At 40.1% G+C, this 24,409-nt stretch overlaps 1 protein-coding gene across 5 annotated transcripts in view; it reads right to left on the bottom strand.

Moving 5' to 3' along the window:
• The window catches only part of FAAH2 (fatty acid amide hydrolase 2), a 273,619-nt gene that overhangs the window by 20,516 nt on the left and 228,694 nt on the right, over nucleotides 1-24,409 (bottom strand). For all 5 annotated transcript variants that reach the window (XM_030934085.1, XM_030934083.1, XM_030934084.1 and 2 more), the window contains 2 exons: nucleotides 16,555-16,666; nucleotides 14,842-15,036 (listed from right to left, as the gene is read on the bottom strand). In XM_030934085.1, coding sequence (XP_030789945.1) covers nucleotides 14,842-15,036; nucleotides 16,555-16,666 — 307 coding nt within the window. The remainder of the gene's footprint in view (nucleotides 1-14,841; nucleotides 15,037-16,554; nucleotides 16,667-24,409) is intronic.

The raw sequence follows: 24,409 nt of genomic DNA on the forward strand, positions 1-24,409 counted from the left end.
GAGTGAGAACTGAAAATTACCTATTGAGTACAATGTTCAATAATTTGGTGTGGGTTCACTAGAAACAGAGTCCCCTTCATTACGCTTGTAATGCGTATGTAACAAACAAACACATGCATACACTGAATCGAAAATTCAAGAATTAAAAAATATAATAGGAGTTACACAGTAAGAGAGAGGAAGAGTCCCAAGGATAATATTTAATAATATAATATGACAAGGTTGCCCAAATTCATCACTTATTTTCGAAAAGCAATTAGAAGAAAAAGAAATAAAAGGCACTCTAAGAGAAAAGGAAGAACTAAAATTTTCTCCGTTGGCTGACAAAATGATCTTATATGTAGAAAACCTGAAAGACTTCACCAAAAAACTCTTAGAACAGATAAATACAATTAGGACAGTTGTGAGATACAAAAATAAGCATATAAAAATCAGTAGCATTTCTATACACTAAAAACAAACTATCAAAAAGAGAAATTAAGAAATCAGACCCATTTACAATAGCTACAAACAAACAATATACTTAGAAGTAAATTTAACAAAGGGAGTGAAAGACTAGTATACTAAAATGTTTAAAACACTGATGAAAAAACTTCAAATAGCAAGAATGCAGCTATCTGCAAGTCAAGGAGAGAGTCCTCAGAGAAAACCAAATCCTAATACATTTATCTTGGACTTCTGATCTCCAGAACGCACCCTCACATTTATAGTGAGAGTTCTTGCCATGAAAAGACAGAGAGGAAGCTATAATGAAAAGACAGAATGTGAAGCAAATCAGTCCACAGTCCAGCATTCAAGAAGACAGAAATGTAGAATCCTGTTTAGCAGTAGGATGTGAATGAGAATTGAAGAAAGATTTTTAAGATGTCAACAAGATACCACTGTAATAGGACAGTACTACTGTATTCCTAAGAGATGTGTTTGCATTGTACCTGAGACACATTTTGTACATCTTCTACTCCAAGATGTTGACAATTTTAAGAGTTACCGCCACTAATTTTACTAGCCCAACACTTTCGAATCATTTGAAAATATGATTTTATAATAATTTAAAGGTTTAATTGCATCTTTATTTATTTTTTTCTATTTATTTTATTATACTTTAAGTTCTAGGGTACATGTGCATAACGTGCAGGTTTGTTACATATGTATATTTGTGCCATGTTGGTGTGCTGCACACATCAACTCGTCAGCACCATCAATTCATCATTTATATAATGTATAACTCCCCAATGCAATCCCTCCCCCCCCATGATAGGCCCCAGTGTGTGATGTTCCCCTTCCCGAGTCCAAGTGATCTCATTGTTCAGTTCCCACCTATGAGTGAGAACATGCGGTGTTTGGTTTTCTCTTCTTGTGATAGTTTGCTAAGAATGATGGTTTCCAGCTGCATCCATGTCCCTACAAAGGACGCAAACTCATCCCCCTTTATGGCTGCATAGTATTCCATGGTGTATATGTGCCACATTTTCTTAATCCAGTCTGTCACAGATGGACATTTGGGTTAATTCCAAGTCTTTGCTATTGTGAATAGTGCTGCAATAAACATATGTGTGCATGTGTCTTTGTAGTAGAATAATTTATAATCCTTTGGGTATATACCCAGTAGTGGGATGGCTGGGTCATATGGTACATCTAGTTCTAGATCCTTGAGGAATTGCCATACTGTTTTCCATAATGGTTGAACTAGTTTACAATCCCACCAAGAGTGTAAAAGTGTTCCTATTTCTCCACATCCTCTCCAGCACCTGTTGTTTCCTGATTTGTTAATGATTGCCACTCTAACTGGTGTGAGATGGTATCTCATTGTGGTTTTGATTTGCATTTCTCTGATGGCGAGTGATGATGAGCATTTTTTCATGTGTCTGTTGGCTGTATGAATGTCTTCTTTTGAGAAATGTCTGTTCATATCCTTTGCCCACTTTTTGATGGGGTTGTTTGTTTTTTTCATGTATATTTGTTTGAGTTCTTTGTAGATTCTGGATATTAGCCCTTTGTCAGATGAGTAGATTGCAAAAATTTTCTCCCATTCTGTAGTTTGCCTGTTCAATCTGATGGTAGTTTTTTTTTTGCTGTGCAGAAGCTCTTTAGTTTAATTAGATCGTTTTTGTCAATTTTGGCTTTTGCTGCCATTGCTTTTGGTGTTTTAGACAAGAAGTCCTTGCCCATTCCTATGTCCTGAAGGGTACTACCTAGATTTTCTTTTAGGGTGTTTATGGTATTAGGTCTAACATTGAAGTCTCTAATCCATCTTGAATTAATCTTCATATAAGGAGTAAGGAAAGGATCCAGTTTCAGCTTTCTACTTATGGCTAGCCAATTTTCCCAGCACCATTTATTAAATAGGGAATCCTTTCCCCATTTCCTGTTTCTCTCAGGTTTGTCAAAGATCAGATGGCTGTAGAAGTGGTATTACTTCTGAGGACTCTGTTCTGTTCCATTGGTGTATAGCTCTGTTTTGGTACCAGTACCATGCTGTTTTGGTTACTGTAGCCTTGTAGCATATAGCGTGACGCCTCCAGCTTTGTCCTTTTGACTTAGGATTGTCTTGGCAATGCGGGCTCTTTCTTGGTTCCATATGAACTTTAAAGCAATTTTTTCCAATTATGTGAAGAAACTCATTGGTAGCTTGATGGGAATGGCATTGAATCTATAAATAACCTTGGGCAGTATGGCCATTTTCACGATATTGATTCTTCCTATCCATGAGCATGGTATGTTCTTCCATTTGTTTGTGTCCTCTTCGATTTCACTGAGCAGTGGTTTGTAGTTCTCCTTGAAGAGGTCCTTGACATCCCTTGTAAGTTGGATTCCTAGGTATTTTATTCTCTTTGAAGTAATTGTGAATGGAAGTTCATTCCAGATATGGCCCTCTGTTTGCCTGTTACTGGTGTATAAGAATGCTTGTGATTCTCGCACATTAATTTTGTATCCTGAGACTTTGCTGAAGTTGCTTATCAGCTTAAGGAGATTTTGGGCTGAGATGATGGGGTTTTCTAAATATACAATGATGTCATCTGCAAACAGGGACAATTTGACTTCTTCTTTTCCTAACTGAATACCCTTGATTTCTTTCGCTTGCCTGATTGCCCTAGCCAGAACTTCCAACACTATGTTGAATAGGAGTGGTGAGAGAGGGCATCCCTGTCTTGTGCCAGTTTTCAAAGGGAATTTTTCCAGTTTTTGCCCATTCAGTATGATATTAGCTGTGGGTTTGTCATAAATAGCTCTTATTATTTTGAGGTACGTTCCATCAATACCGAATTTATTGAGCGTTTTTAGCATGAAGGGCTGTTAAATTTTGTCAAAGGCCTTTTCTGCGTCTATTGAGATAATCATGTGGTTCTTGTCTTTGGTTCTGTTTTTATGCTGGATTACGTTTATTGATTTGTGCATGTTGAACCAGCCTTGCATCCCAGGGATGAAGCCCACTTGATCATGGTGGATAAGCTTTTTGATGTGCTGCTGAATCCGGTTTGCCAGTATTTTATTGAGAATTTTTGCATTGATGTTGATAAGGGACATTGGTCTAAAATTCTCTTTTTTTGTTGTGTCTCTGCCAGGCTTTGGTATCAGGATGATGTTGGCCTCATAAAATGAGTTAGACAGGACTCCCTCTTTTTCTATTGATTGGAATAATTTCAGAAAGTATGCTACCAGCTCCTCCTTGTACCTCTGGTAGAATTCAGCTGTGAATCCATCTGGTCCTGGACTTTTTTTGGTTGGTAGGCTATTAATTATTGCCTCAATTTCAGAGCCTGCTATTGGTCTATTCAGGGATTCAACTCCTTCCTGGTTTAGTCTTGGAAGAGTGTAAGTGTTCAGGAAATTATCCATTTCTTCTAGATTTTCTAGTTTATTTGCGTAGACGTGTTTATAGTATTCTCTGATGGTTGTTTGTATTTCTGTGGGTTTGGTGTTGATATACCCTTTATAATTTTTTATTGCGTCTATTGCATTCTTCTCTCTTTTCTTCTTTCTTAGTCTTGCTGGCAGTCTGTCAATTTTGTTGATCTTTTCAAAAATCTAACTCCTGGATTCATTGATTTTTTGGAGGGTTTTTTGTGTCCCTATCTCCTTCAATTCTGCTCTGATCTTAGTTATTTCTTGCCTTCTGCTAGCTTTTGAATGTAGTTGCTCTTGCCTCTCTAGTTCTTTTAATTGTGATGTTAGAGTGTCAATTATAGATGTTTCCAGCTTTCTCTTGTGGGCATTTAGTGCTGTAAATTTCCCTCTACACACTGCTGTATATGTGTCCCAGAGATTCTGGTATGTTGTATCTTTGTTCTCATTGGTTTCAAAGAACATCTTTATTTCTGACTTCATTTCGGTATGTACCCAGTAGACATTCAGGAGCAGGTTGTTCAGTTTCCATGTAATTGAGCGGTTTTGATTGAGTTTCTTAGTCCTGAGTTCTAGTTTGATTGCACTGTTTTCTGAGAGACAGTTTGTTATAATTTCTGTTCTTTTACATTTGCTGAGGAGTGCTTTGCTTCCAATTATGTGGTCAATTTTGGAATAAGTGCGATGTGGTGCTGAGAAGAATGTATATTCTGTTGATTTGGGGTGGAGAGTTCTATAGATGTCTATTAGGTCTGCTTGGTGCAGAGATGAGTTGAATTCCTGGATATCCTTGTTGACTTTCTGTCTCATTGATCTGTCTAATGTTGCCAGTGGAGTGCTGAAGTCTCCCATTATTATTGTATGGGAGTCTAAGTCTCTTTGTAAGTCTCTAAGGACTTGCTTTATGAATCTGGGTGCTCTTGTATTGGGTCCCTATATATTTAGGATAGTTAGCTCTTCCTGTTGAATTGATCACTTTAGCATTATGTAATGGCCTTCTTTGTCTCTTTTGATCTTTGATGGTTTAAAGTCTGTTTTATCAGAGACTAGGATTGCAACCCCTGCTTTTTTTTGTTCTCCATTTGCTTGGCAGATCTTCCTCCATCCCTTTATTTTGAGCCTATGTATGTCTCTGCATGTGAGATGGATTTCCTGAATACAGCAGACTGATGGGTCTTGACTCTTTATCCAGTTTGCCCGTCTGTGTCTTTTAATTGGAGCATTTAGTCCATTTACATTTAAGCTTAATATTGTTATGTGTGAACTTGATCCTGCCATTTTGATGTTAACTGGTTATTTTGCTCATTAGTTGATGCAGTTACTTCCTAGCCTTGATGGTCTTTATATTTTGGCGTGTTTTTGCAATGGCTGGTACTGGTTTTTCCTTTCCATGTTTTGTGCTTCCTTCCGGGTCTCTTGTAAGGCAGGCCTGCTGGTGACAAAATCTCTGAGCATTTGCTTATCTGTAAAGAATTTTATTTCTCCTTCACTTATGTAACTTAATTTGGCTGGATATGAAATTCTGGGTTTAAAATTCTTTTCTTTTAGAATGTTGAATATAGACCCCCACTCTCTTCTAGTTTCTAGAATTTTTGCCAAGAGATCTTCTGTTAGTCTGATGGGCTTCCCTTTGTGGGTAACCCGACCTTTCTCTCTGGCTGCCCTTAAGATTCTTTCCTTCATTTCAACTTTGGTGAATCTGGCAATTATGTGTCTTGGAGTTGCTCTTCTCGAGGAATATCTTTGTGGCATTCTCTGTATTTCCTGAATTTGAATGTTGGCCTGCCTTACTAGGTTGAGGGAGTTCTCCTGGATGATATCCTGAAGAGTGTTTTCCAACTTGGTTCCATGTTCCCCCTCACTTTCAGGCACCCCAGTCAGACGTAGATTTGGTCTTTTTACATAATCCCATACTTCTTGCAGGCTTTGTTCATTTCTTTTTCTTCTTTTTTCTTTTGGTTTCTCTTCTCACTTCATTTCATTCATTTGATCCTCTATGGCTGATACTCTTTCTTCCAGTTGATCGAGTCGGTTACTGAAGCTTGTGCATTTGTCACGTATTTCTCGTGTCATGGTTTTTATCTCTGTCATTTCGTTGATGACCTTCTCTGCATTAATTAGTCTAGCTGTCAATTCTCCACTCTTTTTTCAAGATTTTTAGTTTCTTTGCGCTGGGTACGTAATTCCTCCTTTAGCTCTGATAAGTTTGATGGACTGAAGCCTTCTTCTCTCTTCTCGTGAAAGTCATTCTCTGACCAGCTTTGGTCCGTTGCTGGTGATGAGCTGCGCTCCTTTTGTGGGAGAGATGCGCTCTTATGTTTTCAATTTCCAGATTTTCTTCCCTGCTTTTTCCCCATCTTCGTGGTTTTATCTGCCTCTGGTCTTTGATGATGGTGACGTACTGATGGGGTTTTGGTATAGGTGTCCTTCCTGTTTGATAATTTTCCTTCTGACAGTCAGGACCCTCAGCTGTAGGTCTGTTGGAGATTGCTTGAGGTCCACTCCAGACCCTGTTTGCCTGGCTATCAGCAGCGGAGGCTGCAGAAGATAGAATATTGCTGAACAGCCAGTGTACCTGTCTGATTCTTACTTTGGAAGCTTCCTCTCAGGGGTGTACTACTCCACCCTGTGAGGTATGGGGTGTCAGACTGCCCCTAGTGGTGATGTCTCCCAGTTAGGCTACTCAGGGGTCAGGGACCCACTTGAGCAGGCAGTCTGTCCCTTCTCGATCTCAACCTCCATGTTGGGAGATCCACTGCTCTCTTCAAAGCTGTCAGTCGTTTGCATCTGTAGTGGTTTCTGCTGCTTTGTTGTTGTTGTTGTTGTTTAGCTGTGCCCTGTTCCCAGATGTGGAGTCTACAGAGACAGGAAGGTTTCCTTGAGCTGCTGTGAGCTCCACCCATTTCGAGCTTACCAGCGGCTTTGTTTACCTACTTAAGCCTCAGCAATGGCAGGCGCCCCTCCCCCAGCCTCGCTGCTGCCTTGCAGTTAGATCGCAGACTGCTGTGTTAGCAATGAGGGAGGCTCCGTGGACGTGGGACCCTCCCGGCCAGGTGGGGGATATATTCCTCTGGTGTGCCCGTTTGCTTAAAGTGCAGTATTGGGGTGGGAGTTACCTGATTTTCCATGTGTTGTGTGTCTCAGTTCTCCTGGCTAGTAAAAGGGATTCCCTTCCCCCTTGCGCTTCCCAGGTGAGGTGATGCCTTGCCATGCTTCAGCTCTTGCTGGTCGGGCTGCAGCAACTGACCAGCACCGATTGTCCGGCACTCCCTAGTGAGATGAACCCCATACCTCAGTTGTAAATGCAGAAATCACCTGTCTTCTGTGTCACTCACGCTGGGAGTTGGAGACTGGAGCTGTTCCTATTCGGTCATCTTGCTCTGCCCCCCCGAGAAAACTTTTTTTATAAAAAAGTCTTAAAATCATGAAAAAACCCACTTAAAAAAAATTTATAAAAATACTCCACCCAACAACCACAAAATATACATAATTCTTGTCTGTACATGGAACATATTCTAGGATTGAACACATACTCAGTCAAAAACCAAGTGTCAATAAATTTTAGGAACTCAAAATTATATCTAGCACATTCTTTGACCCCAGTACAATAAAATAGAAATTAATTTCAAGAAGATCATTTAAAACTACAAAAATGGAAATAAACAACTTGCTCCTGAATAACTCCTGGGTGAACCACAAAATTAAGGCACAAACCAGAAACAGAAATATAACTTACCAAAACTTTTAGCATACATATAAATCAATGTAAAGAGGAAAATTTATGAAAGCACTAAACGCCTTCATTAAGAAGTTAGAAAAATGTGAAATTACCAATCTAACATTGCACCTAAAGGAGTCAGAGAAACAGAAACAAACCAACTCCAAAGCTAGTAGAATTAAAGAAATTAAAAATTGGAGAAGAGCTGAATGAAATTAAGACACAAAATTGTATATGAAAGATCAATGAATTTAGCAGTTTTTCTTTCAAAAGAATAAATAAGATTGGTAAACCACTAGCTAGACTGACAAATAATAAAAAGGACCAGATCCAAATAAATTCAATCAGAAATGACAATGACGACATTATAACTGATTCCACAGAAATACAAAGGTTAATCAGTGACAATTATAAACTTCTCTTTGAACAGAAATTAGAAAATCTAGGGAAAATTGATAAATTCAGGGGAATACACACCCTCAAAGTTGAACCAGGAAGAAAGTAATAACCTAAACAAAACAATAACAAATTTTGAAATAGAATCAGTAATAAAAAAGCAACCAACTAAAGAAAGCACTGGACCAGATGGATTCATAGCCAAATTCTACCAGATGTACAAAATAGAACTGGTACTGATTCTACTGAAACTATTCCAAAAAAAAATTGAAGAGGATGGGATCCTCTTTAACTCATTGTAGAAAGCTAGCATCAGCTTGATACGAAAAGCTAGCAGAGATACAACAACAAAAAAAGAAAACTTCAGGCCAATATCCCTATCATAGATACAAAAAATCTCAATAAAATAGTAGAAAACCAAATTAAGCAGCAATTCCAAAAGTTAATACAGCATAATCAAATAGGCTATAGTCCTGAGATGCAAGGCTTGTACAACATATGCAAATCAATAAATGTGATTCACCGCATAAACAGAACTAAAAGCAAAAATCATAGGATCGTCTCAATACACATACAAAAGCTTTCGATAAAATCCAACATTCCTTCAAGTTAAAAACTATCAACAAATTAGGCATCAAAGCAACATAACAAAAAATAATAGCCATCTATTATACACTAGAGCAAACATCATAATGAATGGGCAAAAGCTGGAAGCATTTCCTTTGAGAACTGGAACAAGACAAGGATTCCTATCCTTACCACTTCTATTCAACATAGTACTGAAAGTCCTATCCAGACCTATGAGGAAAGAAAATACAAGGCATCCAAACATGAAGAGAGGAAGTCAAATTATCTTCATGGATGATAGGAATTTATATACCGAAAACCCGAAACTCTCCACTGAAAGGCTACTAGAACTGATAAATGACTTCAGTAATGTTTCAGGATACAAAATCTATGCACAAAATTCAGTAGCATTACTCTATGCCAATAATCGTCAAGCTGAGAGTCAAATCAAAAACAGAATATCATTTAAAATATCCACAAAACATTAAACACTTAAAAACCACTAATCAAGTAGGTAAAAATATCTACAAGGAGACCTATAAAACAGTGTTAAAAGAAATCAGAAATGACACAAATGAGTGAAAAAAGCATTTCATGTTCATGGATAAGAAAAGTCAATATAGTTAAACTGGCCATACTACCCAACACAATTTACAGATTCAATGCTATTCCTATCAAACTACCAATGCCATTTTTCAGAAAAATAAAAAATATATTCTAAGATTCATATGGAAGGAAATTATGAAAGATCCCTGACTAGATGCAGCCAGGAAGTGCCACTCCCATGGAGAGAGACTGGAATTTCAAGGAAACCAACATAATTTGATCAGATCTTCAGAGAGAAAATGCCAAATGTGGATTGAGAAAAGATGTAGACACTGAGGGTGAACAGAGAGGAATCTGGGAACTCCGTGTGGGGTGCATGAATGCTAGGACTCTGCCCAGCCCTGAACAGCTCATGGGAAAGGGGTGAGTGAAGGAACAGTGGGATTGCCCACTCCAGCCATGGACATCTGGGATTCTAGGTGTAGGGGATCTCACACCCTTCATGAAAACAAATGTCTTCAGAGATTAGATAGAGAAGGTGCTACACCAGGCACAGAGCTGAGGAACTTTTTGGGCGGGACAGGTACAGCAGTACCTGACCAGAAGTTCCCATTCCCCAGGGCTTCCCCTCACCCTCTGAGAGACTCTGGTCCAGCTAACTCCTGGACCCAGAGAAAGTAGGGCTCTCTTTTGGTTCCATAAGAATTTTATAATAGTTTTTTAAAATAAAAATTTTGCTAAAAAAAATAACATTGGGTGCATGCCTGTAATCCCAGCTACTCAGGAGGCTGAGGCAGGAGAATCGCTTGAACCTGGGAGGCAGAGGTTGTGGTGAGCCAAGATCCAGCCATTGCACTCCAGCCTGGGCAATGAGAGTGAAACTCCGTCTCAAACCAAAAAACAAGAAAGAAAGAAAGAAGAAAGAAAGAAAGAAAGAAAGAAAGAAAGAAAGAAAGAAAGAAAGAAAGAAAGAAAGAAAGAAAGAAAGAAAGAAAGAAGAGAAGAAAGAAAGAAAGAAAGAAAGAAAGAAAGAAAGAAAGAAAGAAAGAAAGAAAGAAAGAAAGAAAGAAAGAAAGAAAGAAAGAAAAGAAAGAAAGAGAGAGAAAAGTCGGGGGGTGGGGTGGAGGAAGATGGCCTAATAGGAACAGCTCCAGTCTCCAGCTCCCAGCACGAGTGACACAGAAGACAGGTGATTTCTGCATTTTCAACTGAGGTACTAGGTTCATCTCACTAGGGAGTGCCAGACAATCGGTGCGGGTCAGCTGCTGTAGCCCAACCAGCAAGGGCTGAAGCAGGGTGAGGCATCACCTCACCTGGGAAGTGCAAGGGGGAAGGGAATCCCTTTTCCTAGCCAGAGGAACGGAGACACACAATACCTGGAAAATTGGGTAACTCCCACCCCAATACTGCGCTGTACCAAGGGTCTTAGCAAACGGGCACACCAGGAGATTATATCCCACACCTGGCCGGGAGGGTCCCATGCCAGCCCACAGAGCCTCCCTCATTGCTAGCACAGCAGTCTGCGATCTAACTGCAAGGCAACAGCAAGGCTGGGGGGGTGGTGCCCGCCATTGCTGAGGCTTAAGTAGGTAAACAAAGCTGCCTCTGGGAAGCTCGAACTTAGTGGAGCTCACAGCACTTCAAGGAGCCCTGTCTGTCTCTGTAGACTCTAACTCTGGGGACAGGACACAGCTAATCAACAACAACAATAACAACAAGAAAGCAGCACAAACCTCTGCAGACGCAAACTACTCGGTCTGACAGATTTGAAGAGAGCAGTGGATCTCCCAACACATAGGTTGAGATCTGAGAAAGGACAGACTGCCTGCTCAAGTGGGTCCCTGACCCCTGAGTAGTCTAGGGGGGAGACATCGCCCATTAGGGGCAGATCGACACCCCACATCTCACACTATGGAGTACACCCCTGAGAGGAAGCGTCCAAAGCAAGAATCAGACAGGTACACTCGCTGTTCAGCAATATTCTATCTTCTGAAGCCTCTGCTGCGGATACCCAGGCAAACAGGATCTGGAGTGGACCTCAAGCTATCTCCAACAGACCTACAGCTGAGGGTCCTGACTGTTAGAAGGAAAACTAACAAACAGGAAGGACACCCACACCAAAACCGAATCAGTACGTCACAAATATCAAAGACCAGAGGCAGATAAAACCACAAAGATGGGGAAAAAGGAGGGCAGAAAAGCTGGAAATTCAAAAAATAAGAGTGCATCTCACCCTGCAAAGGAACGCAGCTCATTGTCAGCAATGGATCAAAGCTGGATGGAGAATGACTGTGACGAGATGAGAGAAGAAGGCTTCAGTCCATCAAACTTCTCAGAGCTAAAGGAGGAATTACGTACCCAGTGCAAAGAAATTAAAAATCTTGAAAAAAGAGTGGAAGAATTGATAACTAGAATAATTAATGCAGAGAAGGCCATAAATGAACTGATAGAGATGAAAACCATGACAAGAGAAATACGTGACAAATGCACAAGCTTCAGTAACTGACTTGATCAACTGGAAGAAAGAGTATCAGCGATTGAGGATCAAATGAATGAAATGAAGTGAGAAGAGAAATCTAAAGAAAAAAGAAGAAAAAGAAATGAACAAAGCCTGCCAGAAGTATGGGATTATGTAAAAAGACCAAATCTACGTCTGATTGGGGTGCCTGAAAGTGACGGGGAAAACAGAACCAAGTTGGAAAACACTCTTCAGGATATCATCCAGGAGAACTTCCCCAACCTAGTAAGGCAGGCCAACATTCAAATTCAGGAAATACAGAGAACGCCACAAAGATACTCCTCGAGAAGAGCAATTCCATGACACATAATTGCCAGATTCACCAAAGTTGAAATGAAGGAAAGAATCTTAAGGGCAGCCAGAGAGAAAGGTCGGGTTACCCACAAAGGGAAGCCCATCAGACTAACAGCAGATCTCTTGGCAGAAACTCTACAAGCCAGGAGAGAGTGTGGGTCAATATTCAACATTCTTAAAGAAAATAATTTTAAACCCAGAATTTCATATCCAGCCAAATTAAGTTTCATAAGTGAAGGAGAAATAAAATCCTTTACAGATAAGCAAATGCTTAGAGATTTTGTCCCCACCAGGCCTGCCTTACAAGAGACCCTGAAGGAAGCCATAAACATGGAAAGGAACAACCGGTACCAGCCATTGCAAAAACATGCCAAAATGTAAAGTCCATCGATGCTAGGAAGAAACTGCATCAACTAACGAGCAAAATAACCAGTTAATATCAAAATAGCAGGATCAAGTTCACACACAACAATATGAACCTTAAATGTAAATGGACTAAATGGTCCAATTAAAAGACAGAGACTGGCAAACTGGGTAGAGTCAGGACCCATCAGTTTGCTGTATTCAGGAGACCCATCTCACGTATAGAGATACACATAGGCTCAAAAAACAAGGGATGGAGGATGATCTACCAAGCAAATGGAAAGAAGAAAAAAAGCAGGGGTTGCAATACTAGTCTCTGATAAAACAGATTTAAAACCATCAAAGATCAAAGGAGACATAGAATGCCGTTACATAATGGTAAAGGGATCAATTCAACAGGAAGAGCTAACTATCCTAAATATATAGGGACCCAATACAGGAGCACCCAGATTCATAAAGCAAATCCTTAGAGACTTACAAAGAGACTGACTCCCATCCAATAATAATGGGAGACTTCAACAAACCACTGTCAACATCAGACAGATCAATGAGACAGAAAGTTAACAAGTATGTCCAGGAATTGAACTCATCTCTGCAGCAAGCAGACCTAATAGACATCTACAGAACTCTCCACCCCAAATCAACAGAATATACATTTTTCCCAGCACCACATCACACTTATTCCAAAATTGACCACAGAATTGGAAGTAAAGCACTCCTAGGCAAATGTAAAAGAACAGAAATTATAACAAACTGTCTCTCAGACCACAGTGCAATCAAACTAGAACTCAGGACTAAGAAACTCAACCAAAACCACTCAACTACATGGAAACTGAATAACCTGCTCCTGAATGACTCCTGAGTACATAACGAAATGTAGGCAGAAATAAAGATGTTCTTTGAAACCAATGAGAACTAAGATACAATATATCAGAATCTCTGGGACACATTTAAAGCAGTGTGTAGAGGGAAATTTATAGCACTAAATGCCCACAAGAGAAAGCTGGAAAGATCTAAAATGGTCAATCTAGCATCACAATTAAAAGAACTAGAGAAGCAAGAGCAAATACATTCAAAAGCAAGCAGAAGGCAAGAAATTATTCAGATCAGAGCAGAACTGATGGAGATAGAGACACAAAAAATCAATGAATCCAGGAGTTGGTTTTTTGAAAAGATCAACAAAATTGATAGACTGCTAGCAAGACTAATAAAGAAGAAAAGAGAGAAGAATCAAATAGACGCAATAAAAAATGATAAAGGGGATATCACCACCGACCCCACAGAAATACAAACTTCCGTCAGAGCATACTATAAACACCTCTACGCAAATCAACTAGAAAATCTAGAAGAAATGGATAATTTCCTGGACACTTGCACTCCATCTTGGGCAACAGGAGCGAAACTCCATGAAAGAAGGAAGGCAGGAAGGCAGGAAGGCAGGAAGGCAAGAAAGAAGGCAGGAAGGCAAGAAAGAAAGAAAGAAAGAAAGAAGAAAGAAAGAAAGAAAGAAAGAAAGAAAGAAAGAAAGAAAGAAAGAAAGAAAGAAAGAAAGAAAGAAAGAAAGAAAGAAAGAAAGAAAGAAGAAAGAAGAAAGAAGAAAGAAGAAAGAAGAAAGAAGAAAGAAGAAAGAGAGAGAGAGAGAGAGAGAGAGAGAGAGACAGGAAGACAGGAAGGAAGAAATTAAGAGTGAGTGACCAAAGCCAGGGAGAGAGTAAGGATGAAGAAATTAAGGATAGCGACTATTTAATATCCTCTCCCTCATCTTCCGCAACCCTTATGTTAATTAATGTACACGTATTATTTCATTTAATCTTAACAGCAACACTGTAAGGCATAGATTACCCTGACTTCCTAGATAGGAAATAAGTTGAGAAAGATTCAATATTTTCCTCTAAGATGCACAAGTAGAAAATTGCAGAGCAAAGGATTCCAAATTCCAGCTTTAAGTGGACCACAGGTTTATTGGGTGAGAATGCGTATTTGATGAAGACTTTTCTATCTTCATCTCAAAGAATGTGTTTCCCTGGGACAAGACCCTGGAGAAACCATAGAAACTGAGCTAGTACAGATCCATGGGCCTTTAGAGCTCACATAATCATGATCCATCCATAACTTAAAAACCAGGTGAAGAACACTAGTTTGGTGAAAAATAGAATGAACTGAATTCAAAGGGGATGATACCTAAGGCAAGTAAACGATCCCTTGGAGAATTGTCTTCTGTACAAGAATCTTCTGGGAAGCCAGAGATCCTGAGAAAAGCTTAACTTGGTTTAATTCAGAGCAGCCAGGGGAGACTTTGCATCTAGTGTGATCACACTGTGTGATAGAAGACAAGTGGCTGAACCTCCCTGAGGCACAGTTCTGTAAAATATGGATACTCATATGCACTTGTAGGGTTTTGGGGAGAAACCAGATATTGGCAAAGTATCTTCCATATATGACATTAGCAACTGTTTTCTGGAGTTTTCAATCACACAACATTTTTATACCTGCATGTTTAAAACTTGTCCAACTGCAAAAGAAAATTGTGTTTTCCTTGGAAACTTACATCTCTATTTATTTAAGATTACAGAATGCAAGGAATACAATTAGGTACCTGTGTAAGCAAAGTTGAAAGGCCGTGTTAGAGGGACATGATGCTTAGGTGCCACTGTAGGATGTGAAGGATATAAGAATACACCATCATCACCTAACATCTCCACCAGCTCTTTACGCAGGCTTTCTTCCACTGCCTTAAACTTTTGGTATTTCTCATTGTTATATTTGAGCTTTTCTTCCAACAAAGCCAGCCCTACAGAATGATAACATATATCAAGTTAAGGTAATAAACTTCATTTTAATTCATAGTGTTCTTTATCTTTCCTTATTCAAGTAATACATGTTCATTATAGAACACTGAGAAAGTAAGTGATGAAAAAGAAAACGTTATACTCTTACCATCCATTGTCATTTACTTTTAACTCCTTCTAGTTTGTTTTAGTAACGCTATATATAACATTTCTAGCCGCTGCTACTGCATAGTACATCATAATGATTGTTCACATAATTGAAAACCCATTATAGCTGAGCACGGTGGCTCATGCCTGTAATCCCAGCACTTCTCAAGGCCAAGGCTGGCAGATCACTTGAGCCCAGGGGTTCAAGACCAGCTTGGGCAATATGATGAAACCCCATATTTACTAAAAATACAAAAATTAGCTGGGTGTGGTGGTGAGCCCCTGTAGTCCCAGCTACTTAGGAGTTGAGGCAGGAGGATTGCTTAAGCCCAGGAGGTCAACGCTGTAGTGAGTCGTAATTGCACCACTGCACTCCAGCCTGGACATGAGAGCAAGTCCCTCAGAAAAGGGAAACAGAATAAAAGTTTGGAAAATTTGCAGCCTGACAATGGATAGAAAAGAAAAAACTCATTTTCTAAGGAGAAATTCAAGCCAGCTGCAGAAATTTACATAAGTAAGGAGGAGCCAAATGTTAATCTCCAAGACAATGGAGAAAATGTCTCCAGGGCATTTCAGAGTCCTTTGTGGCAGCCCCTTCCATCACAGGTTCAGAGACCTAAGAGGAAAAATGGTTTCGTGGACCAGGCCCAGGGCCCTCTTGCTGTGTGCAGCCCAGGGACTTGGTGCCCTGCATTCCAGCACCTCCAGCTATGGCTGGAATCATGGCTAAAAGGGGTAAGGTTGAGTTCAGGTAATTGCTTCAAAGAATGGAAGCCCCAAGCCTTGGTGGCTTCCATGTGGTGTTGGGCCTGTGGGTGAACAAAAATCAAGAATTAAGGTTTGAGAACCTCTGCCCAGAATTTACAGTATGTATGGAAATGCCTGACTGCCCAGACAGAGGTGTGATGCAAGGACAAGGCCCTCATAGAGAACCTCTGCTAGGGCAGTGTGGAAGGGAAATGTGGGGTTGAAGCCCCCACACAGAGTTCCCACTGGAGCACTGCCTAGTGGAGCTGTGAGAAGAGGGCCACTGTCCTCCAGACCCCAGAATGGTAGATCCACTGATAGCTTACACAGTACACCCAGAAAAGCCACAGACAATCAATGCCAACACATGAAAACAACTTGGAGGGAGGCTATACCCTGGAAAGCCATAGGAGTGGAGCTGCCCAAGACTATGGGAACCCACCTCTTGCATCAGCATGACCTGGATGTGAGACATGGAGTCAAAGGAGATCATTTTGGAGCTTTAAGATTTCACTGCCCCACTGGATTTTGTACTTGCATGGGGCTTTTAGTCCAAAATTTATATTTAGATATTAAGAAATATTACAGGACATCAAACTGGTCTAGGTAGAAGATGATTTACATACCAATGGAAGGGATGGTGTACACTGACAGACCCAGGCACCATTTGATCAACTCCCACAGAGGATTGACATGTTTCCCATGGTCACCAAGCAAATCCACAAATTTCACAGGTTCCTGAGATTGAAGATGAGAAATAAAATACAAGAATATTTTCTCAAAATAGTATAGTTAAGATAAAAATATCTATAAAAGTTTTATAGCAGGATTATGCATAACAGCCAAATACCAGTCAATTGATGAATACATAAAATTTATTAATAAAATATTAGTCATACAATGTAAGTGCTGATATATGATACAATATAGATAAAACTTGAAACATTGTGCCCAGTGAAAGAAGCCAGTAACAAGACACCACACACTTATGAGACTACTCACATGAAATATCCAGAATAATCAAATCTATAGAGACAGAAAGTAGATTACTGGTTACTTAAGGCTATGGAGGGGCAAGTGGACTGTAGAGTGACTGATAATGAGTATGAGGTCTCTTTTAGGAATGATGAAAATATTCTAAAATTGTGAAGATTGTTGCACAATTCTGAATGTACTAAAATCCATTACATTGTATGCATTAAATAGGCACATTGTGTGGTATATGAATTATAACTCAATAAACCTGCTATAAGGAAGTGGAGGCAGAGCAGGATGGCTGAATAGAATGCTTCAGCAGTCAGTCTCCTTGAAAGAACACCAAATTAAACAACTATGCATGCAATAAAGCACATTCATAATAACCAATAAAGTCAGCAATCACAATCACTGGTTTTAACAAAATATCCATAAGAGTCATTGAAGAGTGTAGGAAAGATGGTCTTGCATTGCCTACACCAACCCTCCCCCATTGTCCATCAGCACCTTATTGAAAGACAATTTGTTCGCTTACAGGACGGTGAGTTAAGTGAATGGGCTACTCTGCATTGGAACCCAGTCTTTCCCTGTCCCACTGGTATGCAACATAGTGAAAAATTATGCTGGTACCAAAGCAGGGAACATTTATAGCGGTTCTGAATGAGGAAAATTCTAAGCTCCAGTGGGAGGAGTCCTGGCTGGTTCCACCACTAGCTGACTAACATGGCCATAGGCCTGAAGCAAATTTGAGTGACCATCAGGCCACAAGGTCTAATAGTCCTTGGAAAAACCCTGGAGCTGCACTGTTCTCTCAGAGGCAATTGATTTTGGATGCACCCAACCTAGTGCAACACCAGCTGTGGTGGCCAAAAGAGTGCATACATCATCCTCCCTTTAACTCCAGGCAATGTAGCTGGTGAAGAAACTTCTGTGGCTTTGGGAAAGGAGTGGGAAGAGTACAGAGGATTTTGTCTTGCAACTTGGGTACCAGCTTAGCTATAGTAAAATGAAGCAACAAGGAGATCCCTGAAGCCCCCAATAACAGGCCTTAGCTCCTGAATGGTCTTTCTAGACCCACTCTAGTCAGAAGGGAATTGACTGTACTGAAGGGAAGAACCCAGTACCAGGAGGATTCCCCATCTTCAGACTGAAGAGCACTTGAGTCTCCTATAAAAATTAGTCAGGCAGTAGTTGCCATGAGCCTTGGATGGGACCCAGTACTGTGCTAGCTTAATGTTTAATCTAGCACTTTCCCAGCCGTAGTGGCCACAGGAGTACACATGTCACCCCTTTCCCAATTTTAGACAACTCAGCATAAAAACAGACTCCTTCATATTGGGGGAAAGAGAGAGAAGAGAGTGAAGTACTTTACCTGGTGACCCAGGAAACTTTCCCTTATATTACTCAACACCACCAAAGCAGTGCCTCTAGGAGTTGGCAAGAGTCACAGCATTCCTGAGCTTAAGATGCCACCTAGTGATGTTATGGATTCCATGAAAACACACTTACAGGACAACACTCAATCCTCTTTGAATACATGGAAAGTCTTTTCAATAAGGATGGGCCAAACCAAGCACAAACTGTGAATATAGGAAAAAACACCTAACTCTTCAATGTTAAGACATTAATAAATGTCCATAAGCATCAAAAACATCCAGGAAAACATAACCTAACCAAATGAACTAAATAAGGCATCAGTGACCAATGCAGGAGTGATAGAGATATGTGAATTGTCAGGCAGATAATTGAAAATAGGTGTCTTGAGGAAGCTTAGTGAACTTAAAGACAATGCAGTGAAAGAATTCCAAATTTTGTCAGATACATTTTTTAAAGATTCAAATTTAAAAAGAAGAAAAATTCAGTTGACAAACTGAAAATGCATGAGGATCTCTCAAATGCATTATTAATCAAATAGAAAAAGTAATTAGTAAGCTGGAAGATAGGTTGTAGGCTCGAGGTTCCAAGATGGCCGAATAGGAACAGCTCCAGTCTGCAGCTCCCAGCATGAGCGACACAGAAGACAGGTGATTTTTGCATTTCCAACTGAGGTACCAGGTTCATCTCACTGTGGCTTGTCAGACAGTGGGTGCAGTCCATGGAGTGGGGGAGGGGGTCATCGCCTCACCCAGGAAGCACAGGGGTCAGGGAATTCCCTTTCCTAGCCAAGGGAAGCCATGACAGATGGTACCTGAAAATTCAGGACACTGTCCCCCAATACTGTGCTTATCCACAGCCTTAGCAAATGGCACAACAGGAGATTTCATCCTGCACCTCTCTCAGAGGGTCCCACACCCACAGAACCTCACTCACTGCTAGCACAGCAGTCTGAGATCAAACTGCAAGGTGGCAGTGATACTGGGGGAGAGGCGCCCACCATTGCTGAGGCTTGAGTAGGTAAACAAAGCAGCCTGTAAGCTCAAACTGGGTAGAGCCCACCACAGCTCAAGGAGGCCTGCCTGCCTCTGTAGACTCCACCTCTGGGGCAGGGCATAGCTGAACAAAAGACAGCAGAAATGTCTGCAAACATAAACATCCTGTCTGACAGCTTTGAAGAGAGTAGTGGCTCTCCCAGCACGGAGTTTGAGATCTGGGAATGGACAGACTGCCTCCTCAAGTGGGTCTCAGAACCCTGAGTAGCCTAACTGGGAGACACCTCCCAGTAGGGGCTGACTGACACCTCATGCAACCAGGTGCCCCTCTGAGACAAAGCTTCCAAAGCAAGGATCAGGCAGCAACATCTGCCATTCTGCAATATTTCCTGTTCTGCAGCCTCTGCTGCTGATACCCAGGCAAACAGGGTCTGCAGTGGACCTCCAGCAAACTCCAACAGACCTGCAACTGAGGGTCCTGACTGTTAGAAGGAAAACTAACAAACAGAAAAGACATCCACACCAAAACCACATCTGTACGTCACAATCGTCAAAGACCAAACGTAGATAAAAGCACAGATGGGGAGAAACCAGTGCAGAAAAGCTGAAAATTCTAAAAACCAGGGCACCTCTTCTCCTCCAAAGGAACACAGCTCCTCGCCAGCAATGGAACAAAGATGGATGGAGAATGATTTTGACTAGTTGAGAGAAGAAGGCTTCAGATCATTGGTAATAACAAACTTCTCCAAGCTAAAGGAAGACGTTCGAACAGATTGCAAATAAGACAAAAGCCTTGAAAAAAGATTAGATGAATGGACAACTAGAACAAACAGTGTAGAGAGGTCCCTAAATGACCTGATGGAGCTGAAAACCATGGCACAAGAACTACATGATGCATGAACAAGCTTCAGTAGCTGATTTGATCAAGTGGAAGAAAGGGTATCAGTGATTGAAGACCAACTGAATGAAATAAAGGGAGAAGAGAAGTTTAGTGAAAAATAAAATAAAAAGAAACAAACAAAGCCTCCAAGAAATATGGGACTATGTGAAAAAAACAAATCTACATCTGACTGGTGTACCTGAAAGTGATGGGGAGAATGGAACCAAGTTGGAAAACACTCCTCAGAATATTATCCAGGAGAACTTCCCAAATCTAGTGAGGCAGGTCAACATTCAAATTAAGGAAATACAGAGAATGCCACAAAGATACTCCTTGAGAAGAGCAACTCCAAGACACATAATTGTCAGATTCAACAAAGTTGAAATGAAGGAAAATATGTTAAGGGCAGCCAGAGAGAAAGGTTGGGTTACCCACAAAGCGAAGCCCATCAGACTAAGAGCATATCTCCCGGCAGAAACTCTACAAGTCAGAAGAGAATGGGGGCCAATAATCAACATTCTTAAAGAAAAGAATTTTCAACCCAGAGTTTCATATCCAGCCAAACTAAGCTTCATAAGTGAAGGAGAAATAAAATCCTTTACAGACAAACAAATGCAAAGAGATTTTGTCACCACCAGGCCTGCCTTACAAAAGCTCCTGAAGGAAGCACTAAACATGGAAAGGAACAACCGGTACCAGCCACAACAAAAACATGCCAAATTGTAAAGACCATCAATTCTAGCATGAAACTGCATCAACTAATGAGCAAAATAACCAGCTAACATCATAATGACAGGATCAAATTCACACAGAACAACATTAACCTTAAATGTAAATGGGCTAAATGTTTCAATTAAAAGACAGACTGGAAATTTGGATACAGACTCAAGACCCATCAGTGTGCTGTATTCAGGAGACCGATCTCACATGCAGAGACATACATAGGCTCCAAATAAAGGGATGGAGGAAGATCTACCAAGCAAATGGAAAAAGAAAAGCAAGCGTTGCAATCCTAGTCTCTGATAAAACAGACTTTAAACCAGCAAAGATCAAAAGAGACAAAGAAGGCCATTACATAAAGGTAAAGGGATCAATTCAACAAGGAGAGCTAAGTATCCTAAATATATATGCACCCAATACAGGAGCACCCAGATCCATAAAGCAAGTCCTGAGAGACCTACAAAGAGACTTAGACTCCCAGACAATAATAATGGGAGACTTTAACACCCCACTGTCAATATAAGACAGATTAACAAGACAGAAAGTTAAGAAGGATATCCAGGAATTGAACTCAGCTCTGCACCAAGTGGACCTAATAGACATCTACAGAACTCTCCACCCCAAATCAACAGAATTTACATACTTCTCAGCACCACATCATGCTTATTCCAAAATTGACCACATAGTGGGAAGTAAATCACTCCTCAGCAAATGTAAAAGAACAGAAATTATAATGAACTGTCTCTCCAACCACAGTGCAATCAAATTAGAACTCAGGAATAAGAAACTCACTCAAAAGAGCTCAACTACATGGAAACTGAACAATCTGATCCAGAATGACTACTAAGTACATAAAGAAATGAAGACAGAAATAAAGATGTTCTTTGAAACCAATGGGAACAAAGACACAGTATACCAGAATCTCGGGGACACATTTAAAGCAGTGTGAAGAGGGAGATTTAGAGCACTAAATGCCCATAAGAGAAAGCAGGAAAGATCTAAAATTGACAATCTAACATCACAATTAAAAGAACTAGAGAAGGGAGAGCAAACACATTCAAAAGCTAGCAGAAGGCAAGAAATAACTAAGATCAGAGCAGAACTGAAGGAAATAGAGACATAAAAAGCCCTTCAAAAAATCAATGAATCCAGGAGTTGGTTTTTTGAAAAGATCAACAAAATTGATATGCCGCTAGCAAGACTAATAAAGAAGAAAAGAGACAAGAATCAAATAGACACAATAAAAAATGATAAAGGAGATATCACCACAAATCCCACAGAAATACACACTACCATCAGAGAATACTACAAACTCCTCTACACAAATAAACTAGAAAATCTACAAGAAATGGATAAATTCCTGGACACATACACTCTCCCAAGACTAAACCAGGAAGAAGTTGAATCCTTGAAGAGACCAAAAACAGGTTCTGAAAATGAGGCAATAATTAATAGCCTACCAACCAAAAAAACTCCAGGACCAGATGGATTCACAGCCAAATTCTACCAGAGGTACAAGGAAGAGCTGGTACCATTCCTTCTGAAACTATTCCAATCAATAGAAAAAGAGGGAATCCTCCCTAACTCATTTTATGAGGCCAACATCATCCTGAAACCAAAGCTTGGGAGAGACACAAGAAAAAAAGAGAATTTTAGACCAATATCTCTGATGAACATCAATGCCAAAATCCTCAATAAAATACTGGCAAACTGAATCCAGGAGCACAACGAAAAGCTTATCTACCACGATGAAGTTGGCTTCATCCCTGGAATGCAAGGCTGTTTCAACATATGCAAATCAAAAAACGTAATCCAGCATATAAAGAGAACCAAAGACAAAAACCACATGATTATCTCAATAGATGCAGAAAAGCCCTTTGACAAAATTCAACAACCCTTCGTGCTAAAAACTCTCAGTAAACTAGGTATTGATGGGACGTATCTCAAAATAATAAGAGCTATTTATGACAAACCCACAGCCAATATAATACTGAATGGGAAAAAACTGGATGCATTCCCTGTGAAAATTGGCACAAGACAGGGATGCCCTCTCTCACTACTCCTATTCAACATAGTGTTGGAAGTTCTGGCCAGGGCAATCAGGCAGGAGAAAGAAATAAAGGGTATTCAATTAGGAAAAGAGGCAGTCAAATTGTCCCTGTTTGCAGATGACATGATGGTATATTTAGAAAACCCCATCATCTCTGCCCAAAATCTCCTTAAGCTGATAAGCAACTTCAGCAAAGTCTCAGGATACAAAATCAATATGCAAAAATCACAAGCATTCCTATACAACAATAACAGACAAACAGACAGCCAAATCATGTGTGAACACACATTCACAATTGTTTCAAAGATAATAAAATACCTAGGAATCCAGCTTATAGGGGATTTGAAGGACCTCTTCAAGGAGAACTACAAACCACCTCTCAATGAAATAAAAGAGGACACAAACAAATGAAAGAACATTCCATGCTCATGGACAGGAAGAATCAATATCGTGAAAATGGCCATACTGCCCAAGATAATTTATAGATTCAATGACATCCCCATGAAGTTACCAATGAATTTCTTCACAGAATTGGAAAAAGAAAAAAACTACTTTAAAGTTCATATGGAACCAAAAAAGAGCCTGCATTGAAAAGACAACGCTAAGTCCAAAGAACAAAGCTGGAGGCATCATGCTACCTGACTTCAAACTATACTACAAGACAACAGTAACCAAAACAGCATGGTACTGTTACAAAAACAGAGATGTAGGCCAATGGAACAGAATAGAGCCCTCGGAAATAATACCGCAAATCTACAACCATGTGATCTTTGACAAACCTGACAAAAACAAAAAATGGGAAAAGGATTCCCTATTTAATACATGGTGCGGGGAAAACTGCCTAGTCATATATAGAAAGCTGAAATTGAATCCCTTCCTTACACCTTATACAAAAATCAATTCGAAACGAATTAAAGACTTAAATGTTAGACCTTAAACCATAAAAACCCTAGAAGGAAACCTAGGCAATACCATTCAAGACACAGGCATGAGCAAGGACTTCATGACTAAAACACCAAAAGCAATGACAACAAAAGGCAAAATTGACAAAGAGGATCCAATCAAACTAAAGAGTTTCTGCACAGAGAAAGAAACTACCATCAGAGTGAACAGGCCACCTACAGAATGGGAGAAAATTTTTACAATCTACCCATCTGACAAAGGGCTAATATCCAGAATCCACAAAGAACAAATTTACAAGAAAAAAAATCAAACAACCCCATCTAAAAGTGGGCAAAGGATATGAATAGGCACTTCTCAAAAGTAGACATTTATGCAGCCAAGAGACACATGAAAAAATGCTCATCATCACTGCCCATCAGAGAAATGCAAATCAAAACCACAATGAGATACCATCTCATGTCAGTTAGAATGGCCATCATTACAAAGTCAGGAAACAGGTGCTGTAGAGGATGTGGAGAAATAGGAACGCTTTTACACTGTTGGTGGGACTGTAAAACTAGTTCAACCATTGTGGAAGACAGTGT

This window comes from Rhinopithecus roxellana, chromosome 7, assembly GCF_007565055.1.
Source record: "Rhinopithecus roxellana isolate Shanxi Qingling chromosome 7, ASM756505v1, whole genome shotgun sequence".
NCBI lineage: Eukaryota > Metazoa > Chordata > Mammalia > Primates > Cercopithecidae > Rhinopithecus > Rhinopithecus roxellana.